The sequence below is a fragment of the Atta colombica genome, unplaced genomic scaffold, assembly GCF_001594045.1.
Source record: "Atta colombica isolate Treedump-2 unplaced genomic scaffold, Acol1.0 scaffold51, whole genome shotgun sequence".
Classification (NCBI taxonomy): domain Eukaryota; kingdom Metazoa; phylum Arthropoda; class Insecta; order Hymenoptera; family Formicidae; genus Atta; species Atta colombica.
Window position 1 is genome coordinate 1,388,378 of NW_017259541.1, and position 16,263 is coordinate 1,404,640.

The 16,263-nt window shown below is 31.3% G+C and overlaps 2 protein-coding genes across 2 annotated transcripts in view; one reads left to right on the forward strand and one right to left on the reverse strand.

Moving 5' to 3' along the window:
• Positions 1 to 16,263, reverse strand: part of LOC108691747 (26S proteasome non-ATPase regulatory subunit 1) — a 50,516-nt gene that overhangs the window by 22,177 nt on the left and 12,076 nt on the right. The window contains exons 8-9 of the mRNA XM_018199631.1: positions 11,855 to 12,070; positions 11,060 to 11,124 (exon numbers count right to left, since the gene is read on the reverse strand). Of these exons, the coding sequence (XP_018055120.1) occupies positions 11,060 to 11,124; positions 11,855 to 12,070 (281 nt within the window). The remainder of the gene's footprint in view (positions 1 to 11,059; positions 11,125 to 11,854; positions 12,071 to 16,263) is intronic.
• Positions 14,221 to 16,263, forward strand: part of LOC108691751 (pancreatic triacylglycerol lipase-like) — a 2,979-nt gene continuing 936 nt past the window's right edge. The window contains exons 1-4 of the mRNA XM_018199634.1: positions 14,221 to 14,288; positions 14,673 to 14,844; positions 14,925 to 15,076; positions 15,858 to 16,106. Of these exons, the coding sequence (XP_018055123.1) occupies positions 14,264 to 14,288; positions 14,673 to 14,844; positions 14,925 to 15,076; positions 15,858 to 16,106 (598 nt within the window). The 5' untranslated portion in view covers positions 14,221 to 14,263. The remainder of the gene's footprint in view (positions 14,289 to 14,672; positions 14,845 to 14,924; positions 15,077 to 15,857; positions 16,107 to 16,263) is intronic.

Consider the following 16,263-nt stretch of genomic DNA (forward strand, 5'->3'; position numbering starts at 1 on the left):
ACTCGTTTTAATTAACGAGCGGATCCGCGTTAAAATACGACGTATTAAAGCGCATTATTTATGGAAGACGAAGTGTAGCGGCGGAGAAATAAATGTAACAACGTCCGGAGTCCTGGGGAAAGTTACTAAATCCTACTTTGCAGATTTCTCAACCGTCATTCTCAGAACGCAGTAAGGTCCTAACTTTTGTGGACATTAAATCCTCGGACAAGAGCGCGCCTTTCATGGGGAAAATAACTAAACTAATTAAAAATGAAAATTCTCTCCTTTGAGGAGAATTCCTAAGCTCTTGAGTAAATAAATCTGTAGTTATTTTTTAAAAAATTTATCATCGAGATACAGATATTTCAAAAGGCGATTTACTTTATAAATTGGAATAGCTATTAGAAATTACTGACGATAATTAATATATTGAGTGAATATATTAACAATAATTAATTAAGAACTTATTTGAAACGGGAACTGACTTATTTTAATAAACATAATAATTGACGGAAAATACTGGCATGCTTGTTACTCTCAGTACATCTTCTCCGATAATTTCTTTTCATTTTTCTTTTGTTGGCATAATTTTCGAAAATGTTAACTCTTTAACTATAATCACAGATGTTAGCAAGCGTTGGCATGCCAAAAGCCATTAACTTTTCACAAGATGCTACACAATTTTCTCGTATAATTTTTATCTGCTGTCTTGCATCATGAAACACTCATGTGCATTTCATAAAAAGAACATTACTGCTGCATTTGCAAGTACATGAATAGACTTCCTTACACTGGAAGGCAAAAAAACGCGGTTATTCAAACAACGTTGACATTATTTCTTTTGAACATTAATTAATTAATTTTATCATTAATTATTAATTTGATTATGATAATGACAAGTTCAAAAATTTTCGTCTACAATTATTTTAAACATTATTATTGTAAGAATTAACAATTATACAATTATCAATTATATATGTACACACAATAAATATATTATTTTTAATTATAAATTTTAATTTTAAATATTTGTTTACAATATGATAGAAATAAAAATGTAAATTGTAAATTTTGCTATGATAAATGAATGCAGCTTATAAATGTGAAGAAATAAAAAATGTGTTAAAAGTATAAATAAATTATATAATATTTAATATACAGAACTTTAAACAAATTTGTAATTTTAATGAAACGCAAGAGTGATCATCAATTCGTGATTAAACATGAAACTAGTGTGCCGTTAATTACCCGATTATTCCCCGCGAATTAATTTATAGCGAAGAGAAGAAGCACATGCGAATTAATTCCAGTTGCGAAATATTAAAATCGGGTCTTCCGTGACTCTAAGCGAGAATTATCAGGGTTGCATCCTCCGCGAAGCCGCTAATCCACTCCGTGGGATTTAAATGTCACGAGAAGATATTAATTCACATACACGCGAATGCATTCATATTTTGTTCTTTTTACTTTCCTCTGGATCATAATCTCCATTCTTGAAGATTCTAATACCTAAAAATAATTAACTGAGTTAAAAGAAATAATCATCCTCTTCTCTCTTCCTCTCAATTTCCCTCCTCTAAACTCTTTCTTTGTCTTCAAATTCTGTTTGAATTCTTAAAATTTTTCTCTTTTTATAAATATTTTTTTAGATATTTCTTTTTCTTACTTCATAATTCTCTTTGTTTTCCAAATCAAAAACATTTAGGGAGCTCGTTCAAGAATTTGCTGTAGATTCCTAGATCTTCCTCTCATTCTCAGAAATCCCTAGTTTTCCCGAAATTAATTTACATACGGTCACGATTAGCACACTGATTAAAATCAAGATTAATGGATCACAGGTAGCGCACTTTCCTTCTCCCCGCTTATTACTCTAATTCCAAGCGAATCCTGCCCACTCGATCTAACGTCCTTCTATAATCTTGACACGAGGCGATGCTTCCGAGGAAAATCTCATAATTTTATAAGATGATCTAAATTTTCATTTTATTACTCATACTTTTTTACTGCTCTATTAATCTTACTTGCTTGAATATTAAAATTTATATTTATTATAATTCAATATTATAAATTTTTCATATTTCAAGAGTTTACATGTATATATACAATTATACCTTTTATATTAATTAATTATTTAATTTTTATTTTTCCACTATCAAGATTGAATAACGACTTAATGGAACACTGTATAATAAAATCTTACTTGACGATTGAGTCCTTGGTCCATTTGTTTGGACGTTGGAATTTAATCGTTTGTGAACCCCGGAGAGCTGAAGAAAAATATTTTCCAGGCTTTCCAAGCTTTATTAGACGACCGAGGTGTTCGTCGAATTAGACTCAATGCAATCGATAATTTCTCGAAGTAATAAAAAGCATCAATCGTCTTGAAATTAAATTTTCTTGCCTCAAATTCAAGATATCATTACTGAAGTTTGCTCGACAAAATAATAAAATCCAATTTATTACAATCTTCAATCAATTTTTAGTTTAAATTCTGTTATGTAATAGTATTACAATTTTCGTATATATCTCTTCACAACTCAACTTCATATTAAATTCTGCTAATTTAAATTCCGACGGGGAAAAATCAAGTCCTTCTCAGTCGTATTATACAATATTATACTATTATATTATAATAGTTATTGTATGCATAAATCTGTTGGTAAATTTATGCAAGATAAAAAATTCAATTCTCTGAAATCAATAATAAATATGTTATTTTTTCATTTTAACGCGTTCACATTGTAGGCGGCTGTATTAGTAATAATTAAATCAAGTAATTATATCCGATGTGTATTATATTCGAGATGCGAGATGCAGCAAACGCTAATGTATTAGGTGTACAACTTTGCTTCCGCCGTTTTCCTATAGATGACTTTAGCGATAAGTGGTGGTCGAAATAAATAGATCATAGACGTCATACAATAAACTTGTCATCTGTCAACATAACCCCATAGAAACATTAGTCGATTTATGTCTGCATCATAAAGTTATTCTCGATTGAAAATGTCAGTTTACGAGCCAAATTCTCGTCATTTGCGGGAGGTTTTAATTTTTTGCTTCAATATGAAGAAATCTGCGGCTGAGACTCATCGAATGCTCTCAAATACTTAGCGGTGAGGCCGCTATTAGTGAAAAAACGTATCGTGAGTGGTTTCAACGCTTCAAGAACGGTGATTTTGACGTCCAAGGTCATGCTCTGTATTTGGTGGGACCAGCTCGGCGTAGTGTATTATGAACTGTTAAAACCGACTGAAACAATCACAGGCGATCGGTATCGAACGCAATTGATGCGTTTGAGCCGAGCATTGAAAGACAAACGGCCGCAATACAACGAGAGACACGATAAAGTGATTTTGCAGCATGACAATGCTCGACCCCATGTTGCGAAAGTGGTCAAGACATACTTGGAAACGTTGAAATGAAAAGTCCTACCTCACCCGCCGTATTCTCCAGACGTTGCTCCCTCTAACTATCACTTGTTTCGATCAATGGCACACGGCCTGGCTGACCAGCACTTCCGGTCTTATGAAGAAATAAAAAATTGGATCGATTCGTGGATAGCCTCAAAAGATGACCAGTTTTTTCGACGCGGGATTCGTACACTACCCGAAAGATGGGAGAAAGTAGTGGCCAGCGATGGACAATACTTTGAATCATAAATGTATAATCAGTTTTTTACAATAATGCCTTGAATTTCGGAAAAAAACGGCGGAAGCAAAGTTGTACACCTAATAGCAAATATATCGCATAGGATACATCACGCTTGAAAGGATTAAAATGTTGGCTAGATGTATAAGGTCGGGGCCAATGCGGGTAACAACTTGTCCTGCGATCAATAATAGTGCACGCATTCGTACAGATAAATAGCGATCAATTGCAGGCATCGAGCATTGCCATAACCGCGTTAACGATTACATCGCGAATTCCCGGAATCGCGCGTTAATTGGCCACGATTGCACGTTCAATTACTCGCTTTGTCCACATCGTGTGCATTCGCTTGCCGATGCGCATTGGTTACTGCCACTAACCGCCACTCTTGAAATAATACACGAAGTAAGAGCAATACCAGTAATTAATAACTAGTATCATCCATTTAATTATTCATTTAGTCGCAATTTATATTGTGTGTGCAGCAGTGTGATGGTTAAAGGGAACGCTTGAGAGACACATTTCAATAGATAACATTTCCGCAATTAATAATTACAGTGAGGACATTGTTAATTTGACAATTCTAATTATTAAATCGAATGCATAATATACCTATAAAAGAGTTACTTAATAATTAATAAATTCGCCACTCGTACTACTAATTTGATAATAATTTATAATTGATATCCCATTAAAACAGATGCACAAAGTAACGCATTGTCTATAAAATACATAACCTTGTCTCTTGAAAATTTACTGAATTTACTGATTAATGAAAATGATAGATGCTATCAAGTTAAAAATAAGTATAATCATTAGATAAAGAAATACGACAGTCGTCATAAAAATAACACGTCAATACAACATTTCGTAATCGATCCAGTGTGACAGTGTTTATTTCTGTTATTGTGCAATAAATATTTCATGTATTTCTCTCAAAGAAAAATATCAGCGAATATGATAAACCTGACGGTTAATCGACCATTATTCAGTGACGACAATTGTCGAGAGAGAGAGAGAAAGAGAGAGAGAGAGAGAGAGAGAGAGAGAGAGAGAGAAAGAGAGTAAAAGAGAGATTATGATAATCCAGTGATTACGAAATGCACAGAGCAAATTCATTTCTCCGATATTAATAGTGGGACTCAAAGCGATTGTGAATCACTCGAGCACCTTTTGTGAACATAAAACGTACCATAAATTTAAATTTAATCCCTAAGCAGACTCTTGATCTCTCTGTTAAATCGTCGCATTACATAAAAATGTATTTTCTAAAAAAAAATTAAGTGTTACTTTTATAACATACTTAATCAATTAAATATAGTATCTGTAAAACAACTTAATTAATTGATTATTACTTAAAATATCTTATTAAAAAATAACTTTATAAGATTTTAAAATACATTAATTTACTGTAACAAGTAACAAATTAATTTATTTTTCAATTTTTCAAGATTTTCTCATTATTTCTGATGCTTTTTTTACAAAATTGAATAAATGCAGAATAAAAATCGAACTTATTGATTAAAAATAGATAATCACAGTCAACGGTCACGGATGGTTCGAGATCAAAGGGAAGGTAAATTTAAGGGTCAACGAAACATGCAGAGACGAATTGGCGTGGGTGCAATAGAAAATGGGACAGTGTTCAAAGGGTTGGAGATTAAACGTGGAAAAAAAGAAAAATGAAAACACGTGACCTGAAATTTGAATGATGAGAATCACTAACCCATGTATTGTGCGAAGATTAATTGTAAAGGACGGACAGCAAGGATTAAGCGAGGATTCTTCTCCGAAGAAATGAGAAACAGAGTCAGGGACGAAGCTGGCGGAGTCTCGAGTTTGACAAGATAAATAATTACGTGTTTCCGAAAAATCTCGAAAAATATAAAGAAACTGCTACGATTGTCCTGAATTCTTCTTTTTTAGAAAATGGAGGAAGATGCGAAGCATACTTAAAGAAAATTTCATTCAAAAGTCAGTTACTTTTGCCGTTATACATCATGACTTACATAGGAGATCCGACCCTGGAGAGAAGGCAGAATGGACATCAAAGAGTTGCAACATGAAATAAAGTCGCGTTTTCAGTTCGCCGATCTAGGAAGATAAAAGCTATTGATTCTTCCTGTCTCTATGTCCTTCTTTGTTATGTGACGCAAAATATTATAGATAAAAGTCTATTCGTTGACTAAAATTGTAAATTAAATTTACACTTATCAGAATTTAAATCTCTCTTTCCCGGTTTATATAATCACTGAATTATTACATATAAATATATATTAAATGTAAATATATTAAATGTATTTTAAATATTATTTCTTACTTTTTACGTTTTTATTTTTGTGCCCAATTTCTAGTCTTAAAAGCAATTGGAATCTTTCAATGTCGTATTTTACGATCAAACAATAATTCCTCGAAAGAAAAATGCTTCTTCTCTATCGATGAGTCACTCCAAGAAAAAAATAAATATTTCAGTGAGAAATCTCTCACTTTTTTATTGATTATTCCAAAACAAAGTATTGACCAAACAGACGAAAGAATTTAAAGCCAAAACAATTTACTAACAAATGTCTACCGAAATCTCGGTCACCACATTTAAATTGATTAACTGCTGGCTACCTTCCATTAAAAATTGATACAATAATTCAAAATAAACTCTTACAGATATACCGATGAAAGTCTTAAAGATACCTACATATATAAATTCTTCCACAAAGTTAGAATTTAATTTTGTGGAAGTTAGTCTTCTTTTTCTTTTATACAATAAAATGAAACTTTATTTTCTCAATTGAGTAAAATAAAATTTCACATTTTTTTTTAATAAAAAGAAATCATATTGTTCACCTTGTTATTTTTTTATTAAAAACATTGAAAATATCGAGCAGTCATTATTAATCCCACTTTTATTTTTCAAATTAATATTATATATTTCTCTTGTATAAAGAATAGGATTTCACACAAAAATTTTTTACTTTTCAATAGTTATATCCTTTATATTTATGAAATACTTAATTTCATTATTTTTTTTATTTTCATAGCAGTAAGTAAGAAACGTTGATAAGATTTTGGAGCTGAAGTTCATGATATTTATTAATATTTTGTAAAATTTCTTTTAATATTAAAAATTAAAATCTGTCACATTTTCTGAAAAAGTTCGCGAAGGTAAAAGGAAAGCGACTGGAAATTTGTTCAGATATATCTTAGTTGAATAGAAATACAATTCTACATACCTATCTCTTTCTCAGTCCGGAAGAGCCCGGAATACTCACTACGGCAAGACAGGAAAAGCAAAAGCGACATATACACGCAAAGAAGAAGAAAATAATGCACATTTTCTACATCGCGCAAACGAGAATGGTAGATTCTTTTTTCCTTGACAATCTTGAATGGCTCGATATGAGAATGTGATAAAATAAAAAAAAAAACATTATTAAAAACATTATTAAAGAAACCAGTTTAAATTGTCTTTCTAGTAGTAGCTTATGTCAATTCTAATTTGTTATATTGTATAACAATACTCTCATTACGTAACAATACTCTCATATATGTAGGGGTATGTGTATGTGTGTGTGTGTGTAAACTAAAATAGTTTGAAAACTAATTAAGAATCCTTTACAGAAACATAAATAAAATTGTGGATTAAAATTTCTTCCCTTCGCTTTTTTTCTTTTCCGAGAAAAATGACTTGAAGGATTAATATCTTTGTACTCTTCCTCTATAATTTTCAGTATATCAACTTTCTAATAAAAGTCTATTTTCTCACAAAAACGGCTGTCTGCGGGTTAGCTCACTCTTTCATTGGGCCACTCGATTATGTTTCATGTCTTATCGAGCACGAATAAACTTCTTTGGCTTTCATTGACTACCGCCGACGCAATAATGCATCCCTGTGGGGACGGAGATACTTCCTCCCTCGTCTCATAAAACTGCAAGCCTTGTAATGCGAGACGGCGCGGCGCCTCGGGATACAAGGTAAGAAAGGATTATTCCTAGTCGATTTCAAGCAAAAATAGACCGCAAAAAAACCATTAAATCTTTTTAGTCTCCAATGAAAGCTGGGAATATTAATCTGGAGTTTAAATTAACTTTAAAATTGGATGGAAAATTTATTTATACAGTCGAACATAAAAGCGTTAAAAAATTAGAATTTATCTTCCTGAGAAATTTAAATTAAATTAAAAACTAGAAAGATTAATATATTTAAATGGAATAAGTTTAAATTAAAACACTATATAAAATGCCTCCAAGAAACATTATTCAAATCTAATGCCACACAAATTTTTTAATTCTTCTTAACTTAACCATAAATTAAACATAAGAAGGAATAATTAGTTAATATATATTGTACATATTTAAATGGAATAAGTATGAATTAAAAAGTTATTAAACGAAATAAGTATAAAAGAAAATTAAAATCTAATTTCATAAATTATTGGATTAAATCAATTAGACATTAAAAATAAAGACAAATAGTATTTAAACCAATGCAAGTATTTCATATCACCAGAATCACTACAATTTATCAATAGGATTTTCATACATAATCTATATTTATAACATCAATAATAATTGTTTCCTTTACATTTAAAAAACAAAAATATTATGAATAGTCTTAACTAAAGAAAGAGTTCTCACATTCAAGTTTGAACTCATTTACAAGAACCCGGCCTCCCTGAAATTGCAATCTGTATGTGGAGAAGTGGAACGTGGTACAGTTTGCGGTGTATAACTTATTCAATAGGTCAGCCTCTATTCACCGTGGCTAGTGAAGAGAGGTAAATGACGATGATCAGGCTCAGAAGAAGAGAAATGGGAACATGAAAGAGAAACGAGGAAGCAGAAAACGCGAGAGAAGAATAATAAAAATGCATTTCATCCGAAATTAATATGGACAGCTTACAAGGTACACAAACTGACAAGCGTGATCTACACGGTATTACCTGTATAATGTTCTATAGATCCCCGCGTTCCTTTATCCACGGATTCCTTGGTTCATTTCCTGACTTCACGTCGACGAAAACACGAGACGGCTTACGTCCTTTGACATGTAAAATCTAGAAGACTTCGCTTTCGCGGACTGATAACGAAACGTTTGTCGTTCAAGGGGGAACTTACTTAACCGTTGAAACCTGTATATAAATCCGTCTCGTTTTCTCAAAACGTATTTTCAATTCCTTGAATATCTTCTCGGATTTTGACATTTCGAAGAGAAAATATTTTCTCGTGAAAGAAATATAAAACAGAAAGTTCTAACGAAATTTTTGTTTCAAATCAAAGAGTAAACAAGTTTAAACAATTGCACGTGGTTGTAGTTAAAAATGGTTAAGCGAAAGGCAAATTTATTGCGCACGTATTGCAATATTTTGTTTATTGTCTTATGTTAACAATTGCAAATCAGCCGACTGCTGTCGACTGATAACAGCGGATAACAGTTTAAACTTGTTCGTTTACCAATGTCATTTTCGCCTATTGTTAAGCTACACGTGTCCTCAAATAAATTCAAATCTAAAAAATAATTGTCCTTGAAAAATAATTGAAAACTGGCAGTCAAGAGGAATATGTACGAAAACCACCGAATATTTTTTTCACGAAATCTTATACTAATCGAGAATCGATTTTTTTCTTCGACAAAAACGTCTATTTACTCTCGTAAAAATCAGATTACAAGTAAAATACGAAATGAGAATATAAATTGTTAAATAAAATGTGCTAATAAAATAAAAAAGAAATATTATTAAGTGAACAATAAAACAATTTCTAGGCGAATTAATGAATGTATTACACGTATTTTTTAAAAAAGAAAAAATTAGAAAAAAAATACAAAATCTTTGGCAGTGATTTAGAACCTGGATCAAAAATTATTTCAAAGTAAAAAGTAGACGTGTTTTTAAAAAAATAATTAAAATGAAATGAGAAAATTTTTATTTAAACTATAAAATTGTATTGTTAAATATTAAATATTGGCCTTATTGAAATTGTTTTTCATATGATAAATATAACATACATTTTTACACGGAAAATATATTTTTTTCAATTCCAGTCACTTTTGCAGACTGTACACTTAATACATCCTTGCTTCAAGAAATTAAGTAGCAAAATTATATTCTCTAGTCAACTTGAAGGAAGTGAAACTAAAGTTCAAGAGAAATTTAATTCAAAGCTTTGTTACAAAGATACACAACGTAAAAAACTAAAACGATGTGTTGAGAAAGGAATACTATGGAAAACCCAAATTGTGTGTCTGTAATTAAAAAAATGTCCGGTGGTAACATGAACGCTTTAGATGGTAAAATAATTTGTGCAGCGTTTTATATTATTCACGCCATATATTGTCACGAAACTTCCAAGTTACGTGCAAACGATGTCTCACGCTATTTCTCTAAATGAAAAAGCGGATTATTTCCGTTTATTTACTCGGATTTGTTTGCCTCGTTTTGGTCGCAATCTTATCGGCCGAAATATTCCAAAATATCTCTGCCATCGATAGCGATAAACTCGCGAGAACAGAAATTGGCTATTATAAATACATTAATATAATTGTACTCTTACGACAATCGACATGGCAAAACTTCCAAATACGTTTTACGTAGCACGCATGAAAAGAATGATTTTGCAAAATACCTAAAAAATTTAGCTAGATACAGATCTGAAAAAAAATTTTGTTGGACCATCAGAATAATTACGTAGGAATCTCAAGTATAACGAGGAATGTTGCGTAGATAGTCTTGATATTCTAGCAATTAGTTTGAAGATTCTATATAAGTAACTATTTTAATAATTCAAACAAAGTTATTTTGAGATCCACATTTAGCTAAATTTTTAGATATTCTAGCTATCTCTTCAATCGTCACTTCTGTGCGCACTTCCACAGTGCGTTTAAAATTGTTTAATTGCTATTTATTTTAACATTTTAGTAAATTATTATTATCTCAAACAACTAATTTTCTTTTCAGTGTTTATCAGAGATATTAATAAAAAAGGAAATTAAAAGTTAATTTTTTACACGTCAAACATATATGAATATATTCGACATGCATTTCTTTTTTGTTTAATATTCAATGATGATTTCACTAAACGAGGATTAGCGCAAATATTTATTTGCCGCGGGAGTTGACACAGAACGTCGACCAAAATTAATATCTAATAAATGAATTTTGTTCACATTTAATACTCGATCGTTGTTTAAAAGTGAATTTGCGCATCTTTTTTGCTTCTCTCTTTTATGCAAAATTACAACAAAAAGATTAAAGCTTTGTTATTTTTGGACTTTTGGACTTAGTACGTCTGTAAACACGCTAAATATGATTTCGGTTCTACGCGGTTCTAAAAAGAGGTCGAAAGCCGCAAAGTCCACAAACGTGCGGAATTTTCACATTCTTTGGTTGCATCAAATCTACTTTGTGGAATTGGGTAACTTTACAAAGGTACTCACCGGAACAGCAGGAAGCCCAGACCTGTAACCGCGGCTCGTCGAACGTCATCGTTAACATCAGAGACCTGTTACAACAAATAAAGGATCGCGGATTCAATAATCTGTCAGAAATTCAAATTCTGTTTTCTCTTTGATTTAAAATCGACACAGAATCATCTGTCTTTCGATTCAATCAAAATTAGTACATAAAATCATCAAAAGAATTCATTCCAATTTATACACAGGGTGTGCTTAGTGTCAAATATTCTATTTCCCCTTGACTAAGCATTTAGAAAAGTTCATAAAGTCTAGAAACGCTTAGTTTTTGGAGGTATGAGAAATTTTATTGTTTAACAGTATCAAACAATTAAAACAATTAAAAACTAAAACTTGCTAGATCCATGTTCGTACAAACTTTTTTCAATGTTGGATCGGAATATTTGACTTTTCACCCTGTACATGCAAAGTAAGCATGAATAATTCAAAATGTTTCTCAAAGCTCTTTCTCATCTTTTATCTAAATATGAATAATAATACATGATATTTTTATCTAGAAGCGATCTAAAAAGAAAATGCGCTCAAAAATGTTGAGTGCACTACTCCATGCATAAGAAAACCATTAATAAAACAATAAAATAAACTCTACATACAATATTAAAGCAGATAACACGCAGACAAAATCAGAATGTATAGATTAGAAATAATAAGAATCAAATAAAAAATATTTAAAAAATAAGAAAATAAAATATACTAATTGAATCAAAAATAAAAATACATAATTTACAAGTCGAATGGTCATATCGGATAAACACTTACGGCAACATGCAGTAGTTTGCGGATAGCCTGATTGTTTCCGGTGCCACAGTAGGCCATCGCCAGAGTGTACATGCCGCTTCTACGTAAAATCGGATCCTTGTCGGCGCACAAAGACGTCACCAGAGGATCGGCCTCCTCGAGGCGGCCGTACATCGTGAAGGCGATGCCGACCGCCAGACCACGTAAGATCTTCTCATGTTGTGTCTCTTGGGCATACTGGAAAAGTAAAAGAAGAAACTCTCGTAAGAAACTCGATGATCAGATAAATCTCGAAATCAGAAATATCTTCTCCTTGCATTATTCTCAATAAACATTGAAAAGATAATAAACAATATTTTCCTTGTCTTGCAGTAATGTCAATGACTGCGCGCCCATAAATACACAGTTGTACTATGTAGTATTCATTTTAGCAGTTAGAAATTATTTTTCTAATTGATATGATAAGTGTTTACATTTAAGTGTGTTCACGTTTAAAAGTATTGAAAAATTATTTATCCGGTTATCTGAATTAAAGTTTAATTTTTTTGTTATTCTAAAAAATAAAATTCAGAAACATCATCTTCAATAGCTGCAAATTAATATTTTTTAATTCTCATGCAAAAAGAAATTGTTCGTCTCCGAGAGAAAAATTTTTCTCTCACAAATTTTTCTTTTTTTGCTTCTGAAAATTTCCGTCGACACTTGTACACTTTTAACATTGAATGATCCGCATTTATTTCGCACAGATCTACAATTAATGCAGGCTGCTTTTTGCAGGAGATCGAGATGTGCTTGTGTGTTACTTAATCACAGCCGCTAGGATACATTATGGAACCCGTAATGGGTAATTCGATTAAACCGACCGACTAGTGGCAAGTTATGATTCGTTTAGCATCGACCTGCTGCTGCTTGCAGCGGTGGCCGGCAGCGACGAAAGTTAAAGCTCGTTTCAACCGCGTGCAAAACTACTTTCCGCGAAAAACGTAGAAACTAAAATGCGACTACGGTTTTGGGAGACTCGGAAAGAAAAACTTTACAGATTAATGCGCGAAAAGCGCATGAGAAAAAACACAGCGAGAGCGTGTCTTTATCGGCCATTCCCAGAGAAAATAGAATTTTTTATCTAAATCGTTTAATACACTAAAGAAACACACATACTAGTTCTTTTAAAAACAAATGTAATTTCAATTATAAGAAATTATAATAAAATCTTAAAACAATATTTCATATTAATAGAGAGAGAATGTCATCTGACATAGGTCTCCTAAAATGGCACCTCCTTATTTCTCAGAAATTAACTATTGCACTTTTAAAATACTAATAAAAACATGATTTAATTAATTAAAAAAGTATAAATGCATAATTCGTATATTTGTGGCTTGTTTTTATATGAAAATCGGCTAAAAACGCATTCTATGAAAATACAAAAATAAAATTCTTACAATTTTCTTTTGCAAATTGCGTAATTTAAATAATAGTGACTGTATTATTAATAATGCTACGTCGTTTTAAATGCTTGTAATTTCCTAAAGTTTTATTTTCTTTCTTAATTTTTTCATAATATAGTTTTAAATATAAACTCGGAGTGCAGCGTAAACCAGCACACCTGTCTGTAAAACAAATCATGAGCTAACTTAATCTTTGTAATGTTGTAGTGTAATGTTTATAGTGTCAAATAACTCTATCGGAACTGAAGACAATGGTACATATATGGGAAAGCCCTCGAAAAATTATCGCATTACATATTTGCATCTTGCAGAACAACATAAGTAAATTTATGTAATTCAACAAAAATGTTTTATATCGAAATAAAAAGATTCTGGAAAATTTTATACATTCATTTGTAAGTATTTCATACAAATAATTTCTGTAAAAGAAAAATAATAGGAATATGTGGCATTACCGACATTCACTGTGTCAGTTTTGCCCATTTTGTCGGACACTCATTTTTGCTTATCTTGCGAAAAAATTAATTATCGCAAAATTGCAAATAGTATAAAAACTGCTCATATTATCTGATAGAAGACACATTTGTATTTAAAGTTTTATTTTTATCTTAAGAAATATTGTTTAAGAAATATTGTCTACAAACAAAGAGATATATTGGCAACTTTCCCTTACAGCCTTTGAAGAAATTCAGAGCATTAAAACACTTTAAATGATTTAAAATTACATTTCAGATTATCTTTCAATCACGATTATTGATAAATCGTAAACTGTCATTTCAGTAAACCTATATTAATATCCAATTATAATCATAAAAGAGTCGGATTAATTAATAATCTCTTTTCGAAACGACACATGTACTAATTGATACCTAATCGATATCATCTTATCATCGAATAGTATAAATATATCCATCAGTAAGCTATAAAAGAATCATCAGTGAAATGACAACCGAAAATTTAACGGATCTTATCAACCGTGAAGATGACTTTGCCGGCGATTGCAATTCGTGTGTGAAAAATAATTATTCTCAAATTTAATCGTTTACATTTCATAAATATATTTAACAACCTCAGTTCCACCAATATGAGATTAATTTTAATGTCTGTATTCAAATCTTTATCTTTTTTCAATTTTAAGAATTAGAAAAAGATAAACGGTAAGTTCAACGGAAATGAAGTTTCTCACATTGGTGAAACTAGGTCTTAATATCTATCCAAATAAATATTTATTAAAATTTAGTAAAATTTTTTCAGTGCAGTTGCCATTAATAACAGAAAGTTATCCTATATCTAGCTCTAAAAAAAGAACAAAATATTTTTCTATCTCTAACACATTTAATTCCATTTTTTTCTTAAAAAATAATTTTAGACTTATGTACTTTTGCCTGCAGTGTATCCCACTTTATTTGCGTCCCTCGCATCACATTCGAATTACACGCTCTTCGCCGATGAGCATGGAATGTTATACATAATCGACACCAGCGAACCTACAGTACTTACACAAGCAGAGTATGAGGAGATCAACTACGCCACCTTCCAAACCCAATTTCTGTTATACACTCGGTAAATATGTCTGAAAAGCTGACGAAAAAATGCAACAAAGATTCTACAAGCTTCTAACGCGAAATCGATCTTTCTCATAGAAATAATCGGAAAATCGGGGAGCCACTGATCATTAATGATAATGACAGTGTGGAGAAGAGTTCTTGGAATCCTACTCATCCCACTCGTATTATCACTCATGGATGGCGAGGAGACGTAGAAGATAAATCTGCTTGCGCCCTGATTCGGGATGGTAGGACATTATTAATCTTAATAGCTTAAATACCTGAATTCTTGCTATTTTCAAGATCAATCTATAAGAGGAATATATTTTTATTACCCTAAAGAAACCTATGGGTCCTAGGAGAAAATAAAAGTAATAACAAAAAAACTTTAGTTTAAAAAGAAATAAATTGTTTATTATTAGTTTTATTTTCTTCGAGAATTTTTCAAGTTCAATTATACATTTTTAATTTATGATATATTGGGTTGTCCGGAAAGTTCGTGCATTCGATGCTGAAGGAAAATTGAAACGCAGAAAATTTAAATTTTACAATAGTATACATTTATTAAATTATATAGTTAGTCGGTCAATATAAAAACTGTTAAAAAAAAACAAAAATAAAAGATTATTGATAAAATTATTGCTTCTAAATTTCGTTAGATATAAACACGCGTTGAATACTTTTTCAGAAAACTATTTTTTTTAAATTATTCCAACAACAATGAAAACTCATATGTTCTAATTACAAATTAATATGATTTTCTGCCTCTTACTTCAGCTTTAAATTTTTAAATTATTAATCACTGTAAATTCTTTAAAATTTAATTTTCCCTGGTTTCCTGATTTCTTAATACAAAATCCTTGTTTCTCTCTGCTCGTTACTTTCTATTATCTGATCCTTCTGAATTCCTTAAATTCTCAAACATAATTTGAATTTCTGAACTCCCACATTCCACGCATTGTTCTAGTGCTCCGTGTTTTGGCAACTATTTTCTAGGTTATTAATATTTCCTCTTTGTGTTATCCTCAGCTTATCTTAGCATTGGCCATTATAATGTCATCCTGATTGACTGGAGCAAGGCAGCCGGATATCTATGGTACTGGAAAGTCGTGAGGAGTGTGCCATTAGTGGCGGAACGCGTGACACAATTGATAGATTTTCTACAGAGCCAAGCTGGTTTGGATCCTTCCAAGACCAAAGTGATAGGGCATTCTCTGGGAGGGCATGTCGTTGGTCTCGCCGCTCGTAATGCAAATGGCGATATTGCTGAGGCGATAGGTAAGTTCAAGTTAGTTTTTTAAGATTAAATTTGGGAAATTTGGGGGGATTATTAATATTTCAGATTGATCGCGTTGAAAGTCCGACAACTACTATATCGGCACGCAATTGTAATTTCTGAAATTAATTCATTTAAATGAATATATATATATATATA